This window comes from Gopherus flavomarginatus, chromosome 2 (assembly GCF_025201925.1).
Source record: "Gopherus flavomarginatus isolate rGopFla2 chromosome 2, rGopFla2.mat.asm, whole genome shotgun sequence".
Lineage (NCBI taxonomy): Eukaryota > Metazoa > Chordata > Testudines > Testudinidae > Gopherus > Gopherus flavomarginatus.
Genome location: NC_066618.1, coordinates 112,053,941 through 112,078,770, shown reverse-complemented (window position 1 = coordinate 112,078,770; position 24,830 = coordinate 112,053,941). Strand labels below are relative to the sequence as shown.

Genomic DNA, 24,830 nt, shown 5'->3' with positions numbered 1-24,830 from the left:
TTCTTAAACCAGATTTCATATATTCTCTCTGACCGTTCCATTGAAGAAGGCAGGGTGGAATGTTTCCATGTCCAAACATTTTCGTTTGTGGCAAAGATGAAGGGGGTATAGAGCTTAATTCAGTAAAAATCCATCATTGGTACAATATGTGTGGGAATACCCTCAGGGAGGAAGACCTTGGGCATCACGAGGAGGATTAAGGCCATAATTTCTTTTACTGTAATTTTGTCTGACCTTTTAGAATATCGTCTTCTTTGGGCAGGGCCACTCAGAGTAGCAAACCACAGACTGAAATGCTAGGTGAAGTTTTGTATGGCTTTGGATCTAGAAACTCTCAGAAAGTGCAAATGTAGATCAGGATTTCTTCCACTTCCCAAAACTGAAGGATACAGACTGCTTTTAAGAGCCTACAGATAAAAGTCTATGACATATTTTGGAAGATTAGTTCTTCTCATGTCTTCAACAATAGTTCTCATCCTTTTGTTAATTAACTGAGTCACAATTTAAAGTGTGCTTTAACCTCTAAACACAAAAAAGAAGCAAAGGAGACAAGAAGTAAACCAGTACAGCTAACTGGCGAGGCATAAGAAAGTTATCTGAGCCAAAAAGAGATCCTTTAGAAAATGGAAATCTAATCTTAGTGAAACTAATAAAAAGGAGCATAAACTATGACAGTCAATATGTAAGAAGAAAACTAGAAGACCTATGATGGAATTTACAGAGTAAGTAACTAAAGGTGTAAAAATAAATACCAAGAAATTAGAGGCAGAAAGTCTGTCGGACAATCTGCAGGTCTGCTGGATCACCAAGGATTAAAGGGAGAAATTAAGGAAGATAAAGAAATTGTTGAGAAATTAAGTGATGTCGCTGCATCAGTCTTCACCCCAGGTGATGTTAGGGAAATACCTACCCTAGGCCTTGCTCTCTTCTGGTAATGAAGATGAGGTATTTCCAGAGACTAAGGTGTCCGAAGAAAAGACGTTGGAACAAACTGATACATCAAAAAGGAACAAATCACTAGTCCCAGATGATGCATACCCAAAGTTCTGAAGGTACTTAAGAATGAGGTGATTGAGCTGCTAGCAAAACTAGGCAATCTCTCATTAAAAACAGCCACTATATTGGAGGACCAGAGGGTAGCAAATGTACCATATTTTTAAAAAGGTGTGAGGGTTGAGCCAGGAAATTATAGAGCAGCAAGCCTTACTTCTGTACTTGGTAAACTGGTTGAAATGATATTAAAAACATAACTATAAAACATTTTGATGATTATATGATATGATAGAATCTAAACAGCACAGCTTCTGCAAAAGAAAACTATGTCTCACTAATCTATTCAAAGGATTTCAATGTGCCAATAAAACAGTGGCTAAATGAGAACAAATAAACAACATTAATATAGACTTTAAAAAGGCGTCTGAGAAACAGGGCCGGCTCCAGGCACCAGCCCAGTAAGCAGGTACTTGGGGCCACCAAGGGTGGCATGTCAGGCTCTTCGGTGGCAATTTGTTGGCGGGTTCCTCAGTCCCTCTCAGAGGGAAGGACCTACCGCTGAAGATAAAAGTGGCGCGGTGCAACTGCCACCGATTGCAATCGTGGCTTTTTTTTTTCCCGCCGCTTGGGGCAGCAAAAACCCTGGAGCCAGCCCTGCTGAGAAAGCCCCTTACAGGAAGCTAGTCACAAAACTAGGAAGTCATGTGATGTGAGGCCAAGTACCGTCACTGATCAGAAGCTAGCCAAGAGGGAGAAAACAAAGAAGAGGAATAAACAGTCAATTTTCAACATGGCACAAGATTAACAGCATGATGTCACAAGGTTCTTTACTAGAACTTTTGATGTTTAATATATTGATTAATATATGGAAAAGAGGGTGAGCACTGAGAGGGCAAAATCTGAAGATGACAGAAATTTATTTTGATTAGTCAGGGCTTCAGAAGATTGTGAGGAACTTGAGAGATCTATTCAAGCTAAGTAAATAGGCATCATTGTGGCAGATAAAATTCAGTGTTGATGAATGCAAAGTAATGCACAGCAGAGTGAATAATCTGAACTGCCCAGACACCTTGCTGAGTTCTAAATTAAACTGCATCCACTCAGGAAAATATCTGACCATCATTATGGACAGCTCAATAAAAACTACTGTAAAATGTGCAGCAGCACTCAAAAAGCAAACAAAATGTCAGGATGCTTAATGAAAGGGATGGAAAGTAATATGGAATATATTATAATGTCATTATATAAATCAAAGATATGTCCTCACGTGGAATACTGTTTTAAGTTTCTTTCATCTCATGTCAAAAAAGTATATAAATAAGATTCAAAGACAGATGTGAAAATAATTAGAGTATGGAAAAATGAAGAAGAAAGATTGAAGAAATTAGGGCTGTTTAATTCAGTTAAAAAGTCCCAAGAATGAAACAGAAAGCTGGCAAATTCAAAACTGATAAAAGGAAATACTTTCCACTCAATGCACAATTAGACTGTGGAACTTATTGTTACAAGATATCACTGAGACCAAGAACATGGCAGGATGCAAAAGAAGATCGGACATTTATATGCACAACAAAAATATCTAGGGTTCTAATAATAAATATTTTTTAAAAAGCGAAGCAAGGGTTTTGGAAGGGACATAATATCTCCTGTTTGAGGAAATAAACCAACCTCCAGTTATTGGGGATTATTAGGAAAATATAACCTGGGAGCAGGTTATCTTGTAATTGACTACTGCTGAGTTTCTTGCATCTTCCTTTGAAGGAGCCGATATTGACCACTGCCAGACACAAGATACTAGAATACCACTGGTCTGAGCTATTCCCATGTCCATGAAAAGCAATTCTGTAATACTTGCATTCTGGATTCCCAAGCTGATTATCTCTCAATGATTCCATATCCCATGTATGAAGTTTAAAATTAAAAACATGTTATTTCTAACTTACAGGTCAGAAAATTAAACTTGACTCCTGGAGTCAAGCTGGAGTCTTTCCCTCATGAATATCATTTTCAGCAGTAAAAGCTCTGAAGACTAAATTTGTCCTCAGTGACAACTGTACAGCCCCCTATGACTTCAAATTATATTCTCAGTGACAGAGATAAAGACAAAGACAAAATGTCCCTCACTATGAGGGATGTCGCTCTTAGACCCAGAGTTCCGTCTGCTCCACACCAATTTGACCTCCTCTCATTTTTATTGTTGAAAATCATTTACATAGGAATTAAAGATGCATGAAGCTGAGGCTATAGATTGAAGGAAAAGAAGGAAGGAATACACCGGAGAAACCCACCCAACTATATGTTTCCTGCATAAAGATTATCTCTGTGTCCCAGTTTTCGGTCTTTGTCACAACTGTCTGCACATTGGGGACTGGAAGATTTAGGCATTTGGTTACACCTGTGCAGCTCCAGTGCTTTTAGTGGTTTCCACAGGCCTGACTCTTTGGTATTTAGTAATGAATGCAATTAATGTTGCAGAAAATGGAATAGAATCCCACTCCCTGCTGATGTTTGTGTTAGCTCTGAAGAGCTAACAGGAGTAAAGAGAAGATTTATTTTTGTCACTGAAGTCAGTAGATAGGACACACAGACACACAGAAAGAGCAAATTTGTTGAGAAAGAAAGTGTCATTGTTATATCTTTTGCAAGGTAGAATCACACTGTAAGCTGGCAATATGTGAGAAAAAAGCTTAAATGCACTTTCTTTCCATATGAAATATGGCTTTCTAAAGGAGTTCTACCCTAGAAGTATGTCAGAGATATTATGTTAGGCCAAGAACAAAATCTGGGGACTGTTGTTCCTTTCTCTTCCCTCATCCAAGCCTCTGGTAGTAAAAAAACAAAATAAACAAAAGAAAAGGGAGAAATTTTTCCTCTCACAAAGAACATAAGAATGGCCATTCTGGGTCTAATCAATGATCCATCTAGCCCAGTGTTTCTCAAACTGGGGTCGCCGCTTGTGTAGGGAAAGCCCCTGGCAGGCCGGGCTGGTTTGTTTACCTGCAGGTCTGGTCGATCGTGGCTCCCTTGTCCGCAGTTCGTGGCTCCAGGCCAATGGGAGCTGCTGAAAGTGGTGCGGGCCAAAGGACTACTGGCCACCGCTTCCAGCAGCCCCCATTGGCCTGCAGCGGTGAATCGTGGCCAGTGGGAGCCGCGATCAGCAGGACCTGTGGACGAGGCAGGTAAACAAACTGGTCTGGCCTGCCAGGGGCTTTCCCTACACAAGCGGCGATCCCAGTTTGAGAAACACTGATCTAGCCCAGTGTCCAGTAGCCCAGTAGCCAATGCCAGATGCTTCAGAGGGAATGAACAGAACAAGATAATCACCAAGTGATCCATCCTGTGTCATTCAGTCCCAGCATCTGGCAGCCTAGGGACACCCACAGTATGGGGCTGCATCCCTGAACATCTTGGCTAAGAGCCATTGATGGACCTATCCTCCATGATTGTATACAATTCTTTTTCTGAATCTACTTATACTTTTGGCCTTCACAACCTCCCCTGGAAACGAGTTCCACAGTTTGACTGTGCACTGTGTGAAGAAGTACTTCCTTTTATTTGTTTTAAACCTGTTGCCTATCAATTTCATTGGGTGACCCCTGGGTTCTTCTGTTATGTGAAGGGGTAAACAACATTTTCATATTCATACCATTCATGATTTTATAGATCTCTATAATATCCCACCTTACTCATGTCTTTTCCAACCTGAATAGTCCCGTCTTTTAAATTTCTCCTCACGTGGAAGCTGTTCTATACCCGTAATAATTTTTGTTACCCTTCTCTGTACCTTTTCCAATTCTAATATATCTTTTTTGAAATAGGGCAACTAGAAGTGCATGCAGTATTCCAGGTGTGGACATACCCCTCTTCTGCCCTTCAAACAATCCCCCACCCTGTCAAAACTCACCATCAGAAGCAAGCTCTCCACAGACCAGAACTCACCAACTCAAAGTGGCACCAGACCCTGCCAGAACAACAGATGCAAAACCTGTACACATATCTCCACTGCTACAATGACCAACAGCTCCCACAACGCACCTTTCAAGATCCATGGGTCCTACACATGCCTATCACAACATATGGTGTACGCCATTGTGTGCACTAAATGCTCCCAAAACAACTGTGTGTGTAAAACCAGACAATCTTTTACACACATGATAAAAGACAACCACCATATCAGCTGTGGGTGAACATTTTTCACAAAGCCATCACCTATATCTGATCTCTCAGTCCTCATACTCAAAAAAATCTGTATGATACCTTCAGAAGATAAGCCTGGGAGTTTAACTTCGTAACTTTGCTAGACATCATTAAATAAACACATTTACTTAAAAAAAAAAAAAGGCTTACCCAATACTAGAAAATAACCATCGGGTGATACCAATAAAATCAAATCCTAGCCTGAAAACAGCTAAGGACAAACTCGCAAAGATATGTCCATAATTTCTGTAATAATATTATAAAAAATCCATGTAATAAATAATGATGACTTCAATGATTTCTAGAATAACTCCTTTCTAGTTGTATCAAAGCACAACAAAGGCAATGAATTTGTTTCAGGTTTATGGACGATGTAGTACGCTGGCTGCAACCTGAGGGGTAGACTGAGATGCAGCCAGAAAGAGAAGAGTACTGGTATCTTTAAAATTCCATAGAAGTGACATGACAAATCCACATTCATGTGAAGAATTGTGAGGGAGGAGGAAAAAAAGAGAATAAAAGCAAAAAACTTGAATGTTACATTTAAATCTTTTAGTTTCTCACGGAGACTGATAAAGATCTGGCATCTGTAGCAAATGCAAGGAGCTTTTCTTCTTTTGTTCGCAGACATACCTTGGCTGACCTAGTGATGGCCCCAATTTCTGAATAAAGATCTGTGCTGTCTGGGAATTTTTCCACCACCATAGTGCAGACATGGTGCAGGAGAGACTGCTTATGCACTGTGTCCTTGACTTCCGGAACCTTCTCGAGGTAGCTTAACTCAAAAGCTTTGGCCTGTGTAGGAAAGGAAATATTTTTTTTAAAGTAAGTTCATTTTGTCCACACAGATCTCCTCAAAGAAAACATTTACCAAGATATACAATGCATGAGGGGGATGAGGGGAAGAGATTACTTTTTTAAATAAAAAGAATCCCAGAGCAGGAAGAAAACATGATTCTTTCTGACACAATTTTACATAATTATGAAGAATCAGTAGATGCCTAGATCATTCCATTTGCAATGAAAAGAACAAAGAGGTGATTCTTGTAGTGTGAATTAAGAACAACTCCACTGAAGTCAATGGGGTTATGCTCGTGTAAAACTGGTGTACGAACAGCGACCAGTCCCAAATCTCTCTGAGGTTATTTTGAAGGGGGAAAATAGAATTAATAAAACATACAATGTAGGTTTTGATTTTTAAATTACATGTATGTGTTGGAAATACACATATACTGGGTGATAGCTGTGATATGAGGTAGATAAGCTGATGAGGAAAGTCTGTGGTAATAGTCAGTAATAAAATGATAGGGTAACAAAAGCTTACATTGGTTCCATTTAGAAAGTTCCCAATGGCTAGTAAAGTAGAAAGGATAAATCCCAAGGTTTTATTATGCTCCAGCTGGTCCATTCCTTCCTTCAGGTCTAACAGTGGTTCTGCAACTTCCTGTCAAAAAAAAAGTGACGATTTTAGGTGCTCATAGATCTTTCTGTTTTAATTCTATGGTTTAGATTAATTATTGCAAAAGCTCTAAACAGTGATAATGCAGAGCGCTGGCATGTGTGTGATGCTGGCTCTCTTCCTTGCTGCAGCTACTAAATCAAATAAAAAGCCTAGCAGAGAAATAAAGAAAGTATTTCCTAAAGTTGCTTGTTCATGTAAGCAATTGGTGTCCTCATCACAGGGATGTTATGTGACTGAAAATGGAAGAAGATTCACTGCAGGGGGCTGCTGTGTTTGAGCTAGAGGCATAAAAATCTCCACTAATGAAATGTCTTAATTCTAGTTTTTGTGATCTTTCAAGAGCAAAGAAAATCTAGAATATTTGGTAACTTTATATCTTTAATCTGCCTCTACTGGTCCCTACAAATGATGGCCACCTCTGAGATACAGATGTGACTACTTCTGTACATCAGTCTGTCACTTTAAAACTCAAAAAACACTGCAGTGTCAAGCTTTACAAAACTGGCCTCTGATTTTAACCTTCAAACTTGGAAACTCTTAATGTGCTTCCTATACATGCAAGTTATCTGTAAGCTGGCATATAGACTGACAGACTTACAAACAGATTCTGCTCCATTATCCCACAAAATGGACTACACCAGGGGTCCCCAATGCGATGCCCCCAGTTTTTTTGTATGGTCAAGAGCTGTTTATTTTGTACAATAAGGTAGATATAGTTCTCAGTCCTTTCTATCAGCAAATTTAATTTTAGTCATCTGTAACCAGCATTCGTTCTCCAAATTAGTACTCTGTTTATGATCTGAGGAGCCAAAATTAAGCCTCGGTATTTCAGGCCGAGTGGCAAAACAATTGAGAACTTCTCTGCCTAGAGGAAACATGATGGGTTATTTGCAGATTATAGGGATATTTTATCATAAATGTGCAGGGAGCTTCAAGAGAAAATGCATTGACAGTCACTATCATATTACCATTTTGTGTAAATAAAAAAAAAGAGTACTGGACAGTTTATTTTGGGCATATTGGCAGGGCGAACAAATTCAGAGGTGATATAATTTACATATCAGAATATGGGAGCAAGGGGTCTAAGGCCTTGCCTCCATACACAAACACACACACATTGCACCAATTTAAGATTGTGTCTACACTATGGAGACTGTACTGCTAGGTCACCGTAGTTGTGCCAGCGTAAGCCCCTAATGCAGATGCAACCACTTCTCATAGAAGGGCTTTTTCCATTGGTGTAGGAATACCACTTCCCTGAGAAAAGGTAGCTATGCCAATGGAAGTATTCTTCTGTTGACATAGCTGCATCTACACGGGGGTTAGATTGGCATAGCTACAGTGCTCAAGGGTGTGATTTTTTCACATCCACTGGCCAGACCAATGTAGTTATCTTGAGCTAACTGTTAAGTGTAGACCAGACCTATGTAAAATTGATTTAGTTAAATGGTACAAACCCCTATGTGGACACACTTAACTAGTTTGCAAGCTTATATTGATTTAGCTTTCATTCAGTAGTTTTCAAAATAAGCTATATCTATTCAAACCAGGTGTAAACCCAGGGATTTTCACAGGTTTAACTAACTTGATTTAAAAACTGATTTAAGTTCAGCATGTACAGGATGTGTATGTACACTAGCCTTAAAATGGTGTGACTTGCTTGATACCGGGCTAGATAACAAGGTAGCTCCTAGCAAGATCGTGTTAGATATAATAAGTTTGCATCAGTTAAATTAATGTACATCTTCATCCGGCCAATTCACGTGTAAATTATAACATTTTAGAATCCCTTATATACATTTGTTGATTATTCTTAGTTATTATTAGCTGCATTAGGGTAGCGCCTAGAGGCCAATCAAGGCCTCAGAGGGCCCCTCTGTGCCAGGTGCTGTACAAAGAGTGTAACAGACAATATAACATGGTTTCACCTATAACGCAGTAAGATTTCTTGGCTCCCAAGGATAGTGTTATATCGAGGTAGAGGTGTAATTATGACATAACTTTATAATTTTCATTCTAAAGATTTATACTTTGTCAACAAAATTATCAACAAAAATTAAATTCCTCTTTCTATTAACTTCAAACTTGTTTTAAGATATCACTTCTTTTAAGATGTCAAATTTTTGTATAATTTGATGGCATTTGAATTACATATAATTTGGTGCAAAGAATTAGCATTAATGCATATCCATATTGAGGAGCCAAGCACAGAAAAGTCAGAAAATGGAGACTAAAGTTGAAAATCAAACTTAACTCTGTCACTTTCCCCTTGTATTTATGTCTTAAAATATGATCTCACTTTAAAGTGGAGAACATTAAAATGACAGCATTTACCAAAAAATACCTGAGATCCATGATAATTTCTTATTCTAAGTACAGTAAAAAACTACCGTTTCTCAAATACTTCTGTGTTATGCGTATGGGAACTAATGACATATGCTGACATCTTAATGGTGACTTTTGCATATATGCACAATTTTTTTTAATCTGACCATATGGAAATATTTATTTATTTTATTTTACACACATACAGATATCAAAACCAGCAGAATCACTTTGGCTCAAATCTGGTAAAAATTGCTAAAAATTCAGGAGGTAGAGAATATGACAGAAGGAAGAGCCAAACTCTGACCTCTGATGAAATCTGGGTCTAGAAATTAAAGTGCTAATATCAGCAGAAGAACATCTTTTGAAAATACTTAGTGAGGAAAATCCTTAATAGGAGGGAATTTGCAAGATCTGATAGGAAATCTGCATTCTAATACATTATTTATTGCATTTCCTTTCAGCATGAGATATCATAAAGTCCAACTGGAAAATAAAGAGATTTTGTATTGATTAAGCTACTACTAACTAGGCCTCAGATCATGGACCAAGCTTATTCTTAGTATAACTTCACTGAAAGTAAAGTAGTTACATCAGAGATTAATTTGGCCAAAAAAAACATTCAAATCAGATGAATTTTGTTTGTCTGTTTTACCAGTCAGGAACTTGCTAAAAATAATATTTCAACATTTTCCAAAGCATTAAATAAAAAACGTGTTGAAAGTTAGCAAGCGAATGTATGAAATCACCCAAACAATGTTGACTCTTCCTCACTCCATCAATAATCCACCCTGCATCAGTTGCACAAACAATTCTCAAAATACTTCTATCGCTCTTTGAATGAATAGCGTACATCAACAAGTGCAGCAATGTTGTGCCTGCATATAAGTAATTCTGTTAATGAGCAAAATTAGAAAAACATCTGAGAGATAATCTGAGGGGTCCCCTTCCCCACTTTCAAGAGTTTACAATAGCAATAATACCTTTGAGGGATCCCAGGGATCTTATAAATTAGCTAATGAATAAATATAGTGATTAGTTCTCTCCACTTGTCAAAAAAAGCCAGATTCTGATATACTAAGTCTTTACATAGGCAAAGCTCCCACTAATTTCATCAAGTGTTTTGCATGAATAATATCTGGCTATAAGGATTGGGCCCTCATCCCCAGGAAATTCCTTGTTCCTAAATCATTATTGCTTGATTGGAGGAAGGAAGACATAACTCTTAATTTTTTTGTAAAAGAACGCTAAAATGTTCCCTCTTCTTCCATCCCATCTCTGTTCACCTAAACAAAAGCTAAAAACAATTAATTCACCATCCTCACAACGTAGCCAGCCATGTAATAATAAAGACTGAACAAGCTGAAACAAGGACTTGAAATTGCCTTCTCCCAGTCAGAGGAAGTTTACCTTTTCCACTATCTCATAATCCATTTTGAAAGCCCAAAGCTGGAGTCTAGCAGAAAGCTCACTAATTGAGGAGAGAGTGAGAAGGAACTGCTCTGCACTGCCCAATGGGATGTCAGGGTTTGCCATCTGGGCCTCCTGGATCTTCTGTTTTTCTTCTTCCGTAGGAATCATCGTTAAAATTTTCTAGAAAGAAAGATAAAAGACATTATTTTTAATCAGATGTACAACAGCAATGCTTTCAAACATCTTTTTTCATGGAGGGAAGCGAGAGGCAGAAAGGTAAATTTATATAGCATACATTTGGAAACCCATTTTTTTTCAGGCAGGTTTCCGTGCAAACAATTAAGAATCATACTGAAGGCTTGACACTGGTTTATATTGTGGTGATGGGATTCCTAACTCAAACAGCTGTAAGTGAGAGCAGAACCATGCTTCGGTTATATGCAACACAAAACCACTGCACAGGAAACCTAAACCATAACAAGGCAATCTTGAATAGGTCTAAAATTGTAATTAAAATTCCATATTGCATCTTTTATTTTTATGGAATGAGAGTGATTAGCCATTGGAATAAGCTAAAAAGGCAAGTTGTAGATTGTCCATCAATCTGGTATCTTCAGATCGAGACTGGATACCTTTCTGGAAGATATGCTTTAGTAAAATGGAAATTATTGTGCTTAATACAGGGGACACTGGGTGAAATTCTCTGGCTTATGTTACACATGAGATCAGACTAGATGATCTAATGGCCCACTTCTGGCTGTAAACATCTGAGAACTTAGAACGACAAAATAACTCAGACAACAGGTACAGGTGAAGATACATTTTTTAACAACGTACTATAAAAATCCTTTCTAAATGGCAGCATTTTGCATTTCTGTAGGTAGGAATGAAGGTGCCCAGATGGCAAACCATTTTAGGGTGGGTAGCTCAACTATATAAAATGTATGATGTTGGAAGAGCCATTATCCCTCCCTACTCCTACCCCATATGTTTACTTGCCACATAATATGACAACATTATTTCAGCATATGTAGGTCAGTCCTAGAAATACCACTTGTATTTAAGACAATTACTTAAAAAGGAACAATTGGTAGAGTTTTAATTAAAAGTATGTGCTGCATAACATGAAGCCTTCTTTTCTGTTCATCTGACAGGTTTACAGTATTGATGAATGAGGATTTCAATATGCTCATTTGCTGCGGTCATCAGTATTGATTCAGAAATTTACATTTTCCTTTTAAATCATGGCTTTTATGTGCTTCTTTGCATGTGGCAACTTCCCAGCTGCTTGTTCTCCAGGGTCGCTCTTAGAAATAAGATTTTGCTTTAAGCAACTAAATGCGTTTTTAAAATGAAAAAGAAAACAACATAAACACATCAAATAAGCCAGGACCTGTGCCCTGCTGAACGTTTTCAATGAGATGGTGACCTATATTCACTCATTGGAAAGAACGCTGGCTTTTTCTGTAGCCCTTTGAAATGGCAGAATCAATTCTGGAGAAAAAGTCAAAGAAACACAGGATCTGCCATACAGATTACATCACTGATCCATCCAATCTAGTATCTTGTTCCAGCAGCGGCCAATGCCTGATGCTTCAGAGGCACCTGCTCCTTCCCCTACTGATACATCTAGCTCATGGCTCAATGTTGCATCTGGGTATGGGGAGTGAGGAATTCCCTCCCAATCCCATCAGGTGAAGAATGACCTCTGATCAAAGAAAATATTTTATCATTTCAAATCCAGCCACAGTATTTGTCCTGATGACCATCTCCCTAGTGTATTCCATATGAAGAAGCATTTTTACCTGTTGGCTTTGAACATATTATGTTACCTTTCAATTTAACAAAGTGTCTCTTTGTTCTCATACTACGCAATAACAAGACAGATGGGAAGTGTAAAGTCTGCACTCATTTCAAACAGCGAGTGGAATAATTTAGTCTATTAATTCCCTTGGAACAGAAGAGGGATAATCTAGAATTACATTTCTTTGCTTCTCCTTCCCCCAGTTATCATTACATTGCATATATACTGCAGTACAAGGGCAGTCCCTGCACCAGAGAGCTTACAATCTAAATAATCAGCCTCAAGGGGATAGAAGGGGATATAATATTCAAGAAAATGATCAAGATGATAATAAGGGCATGCCATTTTTGCCCTGAAATTTATACGACGACAATGTAAAATACAAATTGAATCCACTTCCTTACTTTTGAATTCTAAGCAGTATCAGTGTTTTCCTGACACATATCCTGAAAATGGCTTAAAATGACTGTTGCATGCATTTACCTGAGAGCCTTCATTTACTTAAATCAGTATGGTTTCTTGATTTGTTTTTATGATCTATCTGTAATCAGTTTTACATGCTTACATCCGTTACCTAGATCATATCTAAAGCAGATCTGAGAACTGAACTGACTGCCCCAGGGCACCTCTCACACCTCTTTATATCGAGTCCAGGGCTCAGATGCTACTGCAATGGGCACTTTATAAACACTCATAAACAGATCAGACAAAAGGAGGGACAGATTAGACAGACAGATATGGACAGATGAGATACAATCCTAAATGGGGCATCAGGAAAACTTCTCAATAACTCTTCAGGAAGAACGAGGCCCTCCAGCACCTAGTCGTCTCTTTCTTTTTAAAAGATTACTTAAATTTCAGTGACTTTGTGAGACTGAATGGAGGAGCCAGGACAGTTTGCAACTGGGATTATTTTAACATTTATACATGGCCAATTTAGCAGACATGATTGATGTAAAAGTGCTTTTGATACATTCTGGTCTCAGAAGGGGAGACACTTTGGCAGTTGCAATGCACTCAATTACCCCCTGCAAATAACTAGGGCTCCAGGCTTTTGGCAGATACACAAGGATCCTACAATCTCTCTTTTTTTGGTGGTAAAGCATCCTCACTGTAGGGATTTTTCAGCAGCCTTAGGGCATTTTAACCAGAGCACTGAAACAGTCAGCTGTATTTCCAAAGGGACTCACTTGGTCCCTGAGCTTTGCATAAACACAGCATGCCAGATGGAGCTGACAAAGAGCATTCAATCCAAGCACTGCTACTCTGCTTAGCTGGTGCATGTGCATGTGCAAGGGAAAAGCAAATCCAAAAAGCCTTATTTGTACTGCAAGCTTCAAGGATCATCCCTGCCACTGAATTACTACCCTGATATAAGCAGAGCCGCTGCTGACTAACTGGCTGATCTCAAACTAGTTGCACTCAAGGTGGAACTGAAGCCATAACAACAGGCTTTTCACAACACTTTGAATCCACTCTAGCAGTCATTTTTATCCTGCTGATTATGACCTGTGCCTTCCTGAAAAAGCAATAAAATGGTCTTATTTTTGTTTTTCACTCTGACTAATTTAAACCATTCATTCAGTGTGGAAGATTGATGAGTCTACCATCTGCCAGTTTATTATTATTTTTTACACATCACTGACAAAAACTGTGTAAAAACACAGTAGGACAGAAGGTTACTGGCACATCATCATAACTCACAACCTCTTTGTTTCCATCACTAGATCATAACCAGCTTTGAATTTACTCATATCTCATAATACCCAATAAGGCCCATTTTGGGTAGAGAGCAAGGAAAAGCTTACCAAACCCCATAAACAGTCTAGGCTCATATATTTCTTGCTGGTAGGGTGTCACAGTCTTGTATAGACTACAGATTCCATGCCCATGCATACCCTTGTAATCTTTTGGCCCAGACTGCATGATTCCAGAGAAAAATCTGTCCAGTGAAGTAGTATTTTTATGGATACAAAAGATTGTTTTTGGCCACCTGGTTCATATGAGATCATGATACTGATTATTTTAGTATTTGAGTTTCAAATACCCCCCAACGTTCCTTTTTTGGACACCAACAATTGCTAGAACTCTGCGAGGAGGGGAGAATGGGAGGTGGGGAAGGAGACATATTATAAAACCATTACTCTTCTAGGTTTAGTCATTCTGAGTCTGAGTTCCAAAGTTTCTGATAAGAATGCTTCATAAAGTACTAAGTCCCTTCTTGAATCTAGGAATTTTATAGCCAAATATATATTTTCTGACATTTCACCCACAATTTCACAGGGTCTTGTGCCTTTCAGACAGCCGTTAACCATGCAGATCTATAGTTTACATAATCTGGAAAAAAAAGTCCAGAACTCTACATTTAATTACTATGACCACCTGAATTTATAATATTTGATTTGGACTCTCAAAAACACATCCAATTTTAAAGAAAAGGAACTGTATCCAAAATACTTCATAATGTTAGTGATATCTAGAAATCAGTAACTGATTATCAGCCTTGCTTCATTAAATTGGTTTTCTTCTTCAACTATTCATTGAATTTAAATTTAAATTTAAAACTAGGCTCCTATATACCCAAGTCATGTTTGATGAAAGGATTTAGTTGCTTTTGAAAATGGGACTTAGGTGCTTTTGAAAAAAAGAATTTCCCTCAATTTAATTTCAAATAATTTTAACCTGATGAAGGCTAAAACTACCAATATATAACTTACACAATAAATCATCATAATCTAGAACCTTAGATACATACACTGTGCTCCTGTATTCCAAGGCACAACAGCCCACCTCAACCCCTTCAGTCCACTTTCCATTCAGTTAAATTAGTCACGCTTACATGTGCGATACAAGCCTCCTTAGGTGTACAATTTGGGTCTGATTCTGCTTCCCTTACTCATAATAAGTAGCACTTTCCAAGCAGAATCACTGATTGCCTTCATTGAGGATGAGTACCAATAAGTGTTGTGGTTGACTTTTTTTTGTGTGTGTTTTTTTAACTTGTCCTTCAGATGGATCTGCTAAAATCACATACTGGGCACACACAGAGTAGACTTTAAGCTTATCTCATAAAGAGCCAAGACTGCCACTCTCACTTACAGTGAATAAATAGCACATTGCTCTGCAAGTAGTCCAAACTTGATTGGATATATTGAGTGCCAGACTTTCAAAAGAAAGCACAACCAGTGTGGCAACTAAAAGATGACTCACCGTTTTATGTGGATTCATTGGAAAAGGGTGCATTTTTGCAGGAGGACCTGTTGGGTCCTCCTGTGAAAGTATGGCCCTACCAGTTAATCCTCTACATACTAAATTTAATACATCTGCTTGCTTAAAATCAAGCAATGCCTCTTTGTCTCTCTTTTTTACAATTCTCAGTAACTAACTACTCCAAGCTCATAGGCTTTAAGTACACTACATACAGCCACTCTTTTTTCTGCCTATCTCCATTATGCACTTCGAGTAAAAAGTCACAGGGATAGCAAGATTTGTTTTTATTTGACAGTGTAAAGCTGGAGAAAAAACTTAATTTTTGCCTTTTGATTTTGGTTCTGGCTGTTTATAATCCAAAAAGGTTTTTCACAGTCATATTTTACATAAATCTGCCAACTCTTCTGATTTATATGATGCCACCCTCAGAGGGTTTTTTAATGGCTCCCACGTGTATCTGATTTCAGCTTAACCCTTGGAATATATTACTCCTGTGGGCTACATCTACATCCAGATCATCAATAGAAGACCCTTCTAATGCTAAAATTATGTCTTCATTATGGGAACCCAGGAGGACAAAAGAAATAGAAGAATGCCACAAAACAAAATTCTGCCAGTTTCCTATGCATGCTAACATACAGCACTATCACTTCAAAAGCACGACAGACCCACAGCTCCCTCAGCAGCCTATACTACAGGACCTGCAAAATGATGACTCCCAGTTCTACCGTACAATATTATGGTGGTGAAGCCTTTCTTAAAGTGTGTAGGCTACATTTTGCTACACATCAAAGTGAAAGGCAGGCTGTGCCCGTACTGTCGTTTTTAGCTACTTGCAGCAGTGAAGGCTCTGGCGAGGGGGAGGCAGTGGAGAAAGTCTCTGGCAGTTCCCTGCTGAGGAAGCCTTTCCCTGTGTATGGGTAAGATTTCAGCAGTGGGGAGGCAGCATGGCACTACACTGCTAAAAATAGCTCTGGGACCCTCGGCTCCAGCAGAACCTGATCGCCTACACTGCAATTTTACAGCCGTCCAGCCCGAGCCCCACAACCTTGAGTCATCCGTGTGTGTTTTATTGCAGCAAAGACGAGTGGCCACACTGCGAAGCAACACTGGAGCTGCGCACAAGTGATTGGATTAGCAGCGCAGAGTGATTGAATCACCATCTGATGAGCTGTGCTAACTTGAGTTGTAGCCTGTAACTATATTCCCACTGCATTACTACCTCAAGCATCACCAACAATTGAGTTTTTGAACTAGTGATTATTGTGTGTGGTTGGAGCTGGTTTAGGGACAGCACTCCAATTATACCTTGAGCAAACAATGCTGGGAAGATAAGCCCTTAGAGGCGCAGCATAGACCTCACAGCGCAGGGAGAGGAGAGTAATCGTGGGCTGCTCTGGGGAGGGGTCAAGAGGACCCTGGCAAAATATACACAGCTTGAGTCACATCTGCCTCCTTGGGCTGCTCTATAGGCTTTAGAGCTGCATTATGCATCCCGGGTTCCCTACCCCAACATACCTCTCCTACCCTGCCCCTAGCACAGCCCCTAGTTTGGGGCTTGTGAGGAGTCCTTAGAAAGTAGCCTTAGAGCACTCTATCACATTGTCTGTGCTGGAGGAATTCTCTGGATACGGGGCTTTGGCTCATGTCATGCCAGTCTGTTTACCTGGCTTACAGGACTGCAAGGGGTATGAGGTTCTCAACCCTTGTTCTTTTGTGAAACTTTCCACACCATTTTAGCAGTAGCTTCCTTACATGAACTGTCTATAGGGAAACGGAGAAAGCTAAAATTCTTATGTACAAAATGTACTCCTTGATTCTTTGGCAGCTGTTCAGTTTGCTACAACAGTAAGGGCTTAATTTTGCACATTTTGCATGGCATGGCTAAGCAGAAAAACAAAGCAACGAGAGAACAGGCTCAAATCTGTCGTGCAGAAATACAGAGCGTGTTGACACACTGATAAGTGGTACAAACTTTGAAGGACTATTACTGCACCCAACAAAAATGAGAGAGATGGTGGCTGGAACTATGATTACCAGTGCAGAGTTGACATTTTCACTGGCAAACTGAGTGAGCAGTCTCCATTACAGTCTGGCAAACTAAACACAAAAGACAGTAACTTGTAATACCATAGGTAGAGCATATAGCAATGCCTATATTTAAGATTTTAGACATTTCATTTTAAAGGCTCATTTTCCATTGCTTATAACTTTTTCAATCTTCAACTTTATTTCAGAATTTGGCAGACGTGGGAGCAAAAGAACAAAGATAGCAGGGGGAAATAAATGTTATCCCTTAAAAAGTTCTGTTGGCAACTTTTTTTATGAACAACTCTAGCACAGCAGGGACAGATGGCAAACACTTGAAATCTGGCAGGGAAAGAGTCCCTAAATTGCAGATGGGCTTTTCAAAATGCCGGTGAAAGTTGACTATCATTTGTCAAAGTTATATGATTTTAACAATTGTATTTTGTGCATGACTGGAGTTTGCAATCTCTTAATGGTCAGTCAGCATTCTGTTGGGCTTGAACAGGAGTGTGTTGATTGGGAAAATTTGTAGGCCACGCAGTGCTTTTATCTACAATTAATGAAGGTGAAAAGCAGAGACGACGGGATTCTTCCTTCCATACAACATGTGAGTGTGTATAATACAAAGTAAGGAGGTAAGCAAAGGGTCCAAAGGAATCCTGGCTTCTTCTAAATAATCTGGAAAGTTGTGTATAGAAGGAGGCCACATGGATTGCATGAATACCACAGTACAGAGCAATCTACAGCTATTTAACAAATAGTTGATCATAGTGGAATTTCTATGTTTTCTTATTTAAAAATGTAGGCAATTCCATTAAAAATCCCCAAACCTATGTCACAAGAATGGTAAGATTGCAAAGCAAAGCACTCAGAACTCAGGAAATTAAAATGTGGAGGTGATTTGTGCAAAATTAGCTCTGCCTTAGTCTGAGTATCCATTACAATAAGATCTGTTATTAAATGATCATAAACTATTTTTCCCCCACATGAACCCTACCTCATTCAAGATATAGCTTGGCTAGGGACGAAACAGCATTATGGAGAGAACTGATTGGCTTTGTTCACTGCAGATGTGATATGCAGTGCTGTGAAGGAAACTGTTGTCCATAGAATCACTGTCTCATTCATTGTAAATTACGTAGTGTGTAGTGTAGGTCTCTAATCATCATCATCATGTTCCTATTACATCTCTGGCGTTTAGGGTAGTGATGAAGCTCTTCCACTCCTGTCTGTTTTTGGCAAGTCTTTCAACGGTTCCCCACCTGTGCCCCAGGTTTTTCAGCTCGGCTTCCACAGCTCTTCGCCATGTTGTTTTCGGGCAGCGTCATTTTTACTTGCCTTCAGGTGTCTATCTTATTGCTACTCTGGTGATAGAATCCGTTTCCATCCAAAGCACATGATCAATCCACCTCCAACACCTCCTGGCAATGATGGTGCTCAGATCCTCTTGGCTGCACTGTGTCAATAGATCTTGGTTTGAGATTGTTCAGGGCCAAATGATATGGAGAATTTTTCTGAGATAGGTTGTATGGAATGAAGACAGTTTTGACATGTCATACTTTCTCGCTCCCCAGCATTCTGCACTATAAAGTAGCATTGAAAGTACTCAGCTCTGATAAATCTTGAATTTGGTATTGGTGGTGTATTTTGATGATTTGCAGACTGTATTTAAGCTCCTGAGGGTGTTCCTGGCTTTACTGATTTTGTCCCGGATGTCCTGGCTTGTTCCACCGTCCTGGCTGATGGTGTTGCCCAAGTATGTGAATGTTTCTACACTGGTGAGAACATAATCCTCTATCTGTACTGGTGATGGTGAGGCAATATTAAAGGCCATGATATCTGTCTTATTGTGTTGATTTTCAGTCCAATTTGCTGGCTGAATGCGTTGAGCTGTTTTTTCTTGTATATGGTGTAAGGTATGTGATAGGAGAGCGACATCATCTGCGAAGTCTAGGTCTTCAAGGAATGAGAAGAGTGTCCATTTAATGCCTCTTGGCATGTCTTGTGTTGTACGCTGCATTACCCAGTTGATGGCAATGTTGAAGAGGATTGCGGACATGACACACCCCTGACATACTCCTGTTTTGATTTCAAAACCAAGCTCACTGTGATCAACACTGTATGTAAACTTAAAAAATAAGCTTTTGATGATGTTGGAGAGGGATTCCATATGCCCGCAGAATGTGCCATATGCTGGTCCTGTGAATGCTATCAAAAGCCTTCTCAAAATCTATGAAATTTATGTAGAGTTGCTGTTGCCATTCTAAGCACTGTTCTATTAAGTTTCGTAGAGTGAAGATCTAGTCTGTGCATCCACGCTCTTTCTAAAAACCAGCTTGCTCTTTTCTGAAAATGCTATCAACTGCTTCTGATGTATGCTGGACTATGATCTTACACAATACTTTGGTTGGAACAGATAAAAGTGTGATACCATGCCAGTTAATACAATCACTGAGAGTTCCTTTCTTTGGTATCTTCACTATAACCCCATTGGTCCACTCATCTAGCACTTTTTCCCTTTCCCAGACTGATATAAATAGAGGGTCTCTCATGGAAGAAGGAAAATGAACTTGAAGTTAATTCACTGGACTGAGATCCAAGATATCTGTGTTCCATTGCTGCTTATATGACTTTGGGCAAGTCACTCATTACTTTCGGTGGCACGGTAGTTGCTTACTCCTAGTCATCCCCTTGTGGCCCGGCATGGCGTAGCTGCTCTCTCACTAGGTTAGCATCACCTGCTGACGGTTCCTCTGGCACTGTAGTGGAGAGTCTGCCAGATGACTTGGCCCTCCAGCCAGGTCATTGTTTTTAGTCCACCCCTTCTGGGTTCCCAACTGTTCCAACTAAAATTCACAAAATGTTGTGAGAAACAAAAGCCTTCTGCCCTCTCTGGGGCTCTTCCATGGCCAGTCTTTGGGTCAGCCTGCTGCCCCCTTGTGGGGCTTGACAGCAGTTACAATAGGCATGTACACCCTTTGCCCTGGGGCTGGTAGGGGAACCTAGTCACTTCCCTGGTTACTCAGGGTGTCTTCCTGCCTGGAGAGATTTTCAGTCCCTTCTCTGCTTTTTAATCAGGGTCTCTCCCAGGACTGTGTGTCAGGAGAGGTATTCTTCCTCACTCTCTTCCCTGCAGTTTCCTTTCCTTCCCCTCCTCTGCTGACACAGGACCCTGTGGGAGCCTTCGCAATCCTGTAGTCTCTGCAAACACAGCTAAAGACTCCTTTTACAAAGGAATCACTCATGTGGGCCCATCCTGTAATCAGGGTTCACTTAGCCTCAGGCTCTCCAGCCCACAGGGCAAGCCATACATGTACACTCTCTTGATACCTCAGTTCAGTACATAATACATCTGTGAAATGGGTGTCTTAATATTTCTGTACATCACCAAGGTGCTGTGAGGATGAATTCATTAAATGGTTGTGTGATACTCAGCTATTACAAAGGACTGCCACAGAAAGGAAATAAAAAACCTTCTTATTCAGTGCAGGTTTCAGATGGTGCAGTAAAAAAAAAAAAAACAAACACAAAAAAAACCGTGGCCACCCATTTAAAATGAGGAGAAAAAGAAATACTGAATAGCTGTTGCTCACTGAGCACCATCCAACCTCTGCACTGGGTTCAGTCCTGTAGGGTACTAAGCACTCTGTCTCAGATGCAGCAAAGCACTTAAAGCATGTTATCATCTTTAAGCACATGAGTAGTTCCACTGCAGTCAATGGGAGTACTCACATTCTTAACTTCAAGCTTAAGTCTTTGCTGAAATAGGGGCACAATACTCAGCATATTGCTGTTTGAGCCCTGAATGAGGTAGTGGTCCTGTGTGAAAAAATAGTATGTGGCCATGTCACAGGAGACTATACCTGAATGCCTATGAATCAGGAGAAAAGTGAAGGTTGTGTAGGCAACAATATGTCATTTCCTGACTTGTGAGTGCTTCACTTTGCAATCTGCCCTATTTTGTAGTATATTTTAAAAAGAAATGATGTAAATCTCGCATCAATCAGGGTGCAGCCAGTGAAACGGCTACCCAGAAAGGGTGGAGATGGTGCAGGCACTCACTATCCTGGCAAGTGGCTAGGGTAGCCTCAACAGTAGGTCGCACAGGTTGGAAAGGTGAGGTGTCCAGAACAGCAGGTGAGGTGCTGAGTCTGCTAGGGGAGGTAGAAATTTAAGGGAGAAGATGCATACTAGATTGTTAACATCTTTGCTACGCATTCTGTTTTGGTCCCTCTCTAGAGTCATAATTACTAAAGGCCTGATTATTCACCTGCAGGATATGAGCAACGTACTATGGGAGGAAAGTAAATGTGTCACTGGGAAGTACTAGTATTCCACCAGAGGAAGATCAGGCCCTGGCATTAAGTTAAAACATAACAGGTTTTTTTTTCTTTTTTGCATTTAACTGTTTGCAGCTCTGTTTCCATATTATCTTGCTTTTAACTTTTCCTTGTTTCCTAAATATGGGGAGGAGGATGAGGGCAAAAGAAAAATATAAAACTAAAATATTGGAAAATGATCTGCAAATGACATATTCAGTCAGGTATTGATTGAGATTTTAGACCAGGTCTTCAAGCATGCAGATTACTCTTACTGTAATTGTACAGGTTTAGTAAAAATGTTTACTTTTTTTTTAAATCAAAATTAAAAAATAGTAGCAGCAGTTTCTTTTTAGACTTCATAGAGGAACAACGTTTTGATAAAAGAATAACAAACAGAGCTCATCTTGGAATCGGTAAGGAGATCTGAAAAGTCAAACATGTAATGGTAAAAATTACATCATCTGTAATCTTTTTACCAACTGGCTTACTTCAAACAACAGTAACACAGAGATGCTATTCTGAGGACAACCCGCCATTGCATTTGTTTTCCATTTGATATACAATCTAGAACTGCAATAGCAAACCAGGCATGAACTTTATTAACCTTGTACAGTTTCCAACAGTTCTAGGAACTGTGAATTTATTCCTTGTAGATACTTGGATGTGCAAGTGTTTGACATTTAATATATATGTCTGATGAACTGTATTTAGGATTTTTAATAACTTAAAGAAACTGAAATTAAACTTTGAGAGCATACACAAAGAAAGATATCTGACTGCTACCACCCTGAAAATCTCAACAGGAATTTAGATTCACATTTTCTTAAAAGTTAAGCACAGAATGACACTTAATAAACAGCCTGATGTTCAGAGAGGCAGAGCACCTGCAGTTTCCACGGGATACCAACTGGAGTTTAAAGTACTCTGCACGTCTGAAAATACTAAATATGGATTTAGAAGCCAAACTTTTGGGACTTAAGTTTTTAAAAAAAATCAGTCTTTGAGTAATAAAGATGGAGGATTGAATACAAGAACCCACAGGTACATATAACTAATGTCAGCCCCCAAGGATGAAAATAAGGCACAAAGATTTTTTCATTACACAGCGATGAACGACAGTATATATAATACTTGGGCAAAATTATATGCTCACAATTTAACCCTGACCATACTGGACTATCCCTTCTTACCTCTATTCCCTCCTTGTTTAAGGCATATTCATCAAAGTTCAAAATAGCAGTCTTGATGGTCCTTGGCGGAGGTAACACTGTCAATCCAATATTAATAGCGTTGCTTCGTTTTGAGTCCAGCACAATGATCTCTTGTCTCTTTCCATCTGCAGCAGTTTTCTTGGTAAACAGGTAAAGATAAGAAAATTAACTTTGATACAATTCTCTGATAATACAAAGCAAAAATTTACATCGGTCTTCAATGACTTGAACTTATGTAATAGTAGCAACACTGACAATAAAAACGAGTGCATCTATAAGCAAAATATAGGGTAAATTCACTGGGGATGCATGCAAGTAAATGACAGTAGAAGTCAGTGGGGGTTGTCTGAGTTTAAACTAAAAGGCAGAAATTAGTCTTATAACTAGACAAGATAACTATATTATGTACTTTTAGCTATGAGGCTTGGGAGTACAGAAATTTGGGATGGATTCAAAATTTTTAGATCAAGTTTCATGTTACCAGTATAAAGTGATAGCTGTCTCCAGCTAATAGAAATTAAATGTCACCAGAAACTGCTAGAATTTGCAGAACCGCTCAGCAGAAGTGTGTACGAGCGGTTAGAATAGGGAACTGGGAAGCAGGGCTCCTGGGTTCTGTTCCTGACTGGCTATGTGACCTTGGATATGTTACTTAACCTTTACCTCAGTTGACCTATTTGTAGAAGGGAGACAGTAATACTTACCTATCTCATAGATCTGCCTGGCTTGATTCAGAATGGCTCTATTATGTTAGAAAACAAAGGTAGACAATGGTTCCATGATTGCTCTCAGAAGGGGCTCCAACACTTCCTTTTTGGAGATGCAGCATGTGTCCTGCCTGCACTGCGTTCTGCCCTGTGGCTGGTGAAGGAATAACACCATCCCATCCATTGTGGTCAGAGTACTGTGGCTGATCCCTGAGCAGGTGTGGACATACTTTTGCTCTCTGATCTCCTTTGCACTTCCCTATAGGGCCAGCTATACGCTAGTCCTTAATATGTACCAAGGGCTTTGAGATCATCCAGTGAAGTGTGTTAGATAATAATGACAATACAGATAATGAAAGTGAAAAATATTAATAACAATATCTTTTTACGGATCTCAGTCATGTATTTTTTTTTTATAAAAATGTAAAAAACAAACATTCTCCACACCCAACAGTGACAAAAATGCCTAGCCAACTAAGTAAACTGATTTGCAAAACACGTATAGGGGAATTATAAAATTTTCAGCATGGTTTTCATTTAGGCAACGTATCTTTTATTTTCTTATCACACTGCATTGGAAGGTGCCTTTTTTGGAAAGCTAAGGATGTAACTGAATATGGCATATGATGTAGGACTCTGTTACACACTGGACTTTGTAAGCCTAATTCTTTCTTTTCCTCCTTCTTTGCTAGCATACAAATATGAGGTGGGAAGATGCTGTTCAGATCCATAGCTGGATCAAATTTAGGGATTTGAGTTAAAGTCTGAAGCCCCTATTCAGCAAAAGCACTTAAGCATGTACTTAACTTTAAGCTCTAGATCCACCCATCAGCATGTCAGCTCACACAGCTGTGCCTGTGAGGAAGAAGTAGTAATTTGTGCGTGGTATAAAGCTGGGGCAGATTATTTCCCTTTTGGATCAAAGGGGGAACTAGGAACCAGATTGTTACTACCTGAGTCTCAACCTGTTTCCTGGCCTGCTCTCAGGTTAATGCAGCTAAGTTCTGGCATTACTTGGAGCTTGTGCCAAAGCCTCAACTTGATCATAATTGTTCTAAAGGCTGGCTTACACACATTTTCATACTGGTATAACTATTTCTGTTAACTGTATGACTCTTTTAATGTGAATGCAGTAAAGATGCCTTTTACCACTATAGC

General features: G+C 39.4%; 1 protein-coding gene across 11 annotated transcripts in view; it reads right to left on the bottom strand.

Annotated features, from left to right (window-relative positions):
* FHOD3 (formin homology 2 domain containing 3) overlaps nucleotides 1-24,830 on the bottom strand; it is a 657,808-nt gene that overhangs the window by 81,066 nt on the left and 551,912 nt on the right. For all 11 annotated transcript variants that reach the window (XM_050937644.1, XM_050937645.1, XM_050937647.1 and 8 more), the window contains 4 exons: nucleotides 22,945-23,103; nucleotides 10,388-10,570; nucleotides 6,515-6,634; nucleotides 5,824-5,985 (listed from right to left, as the gene is read on the bottom strand). In XM_050937644.1, the coding sequence (XP_050793601.1) occupies nucleotides 5,824-5,985; nucleotides 6,515-6,634; nucleotides 10,388-10,570; nucleotides 22,945-23,103 (624 nt within the window). The remainder of the gene's footprint in view (nucleotides 1-5,823; nucleotides 5,986-6,514; nucleotides 6,635-10,387; nucleotides 10,571-22,944; nucleotides 23,104-24,830) is intronic.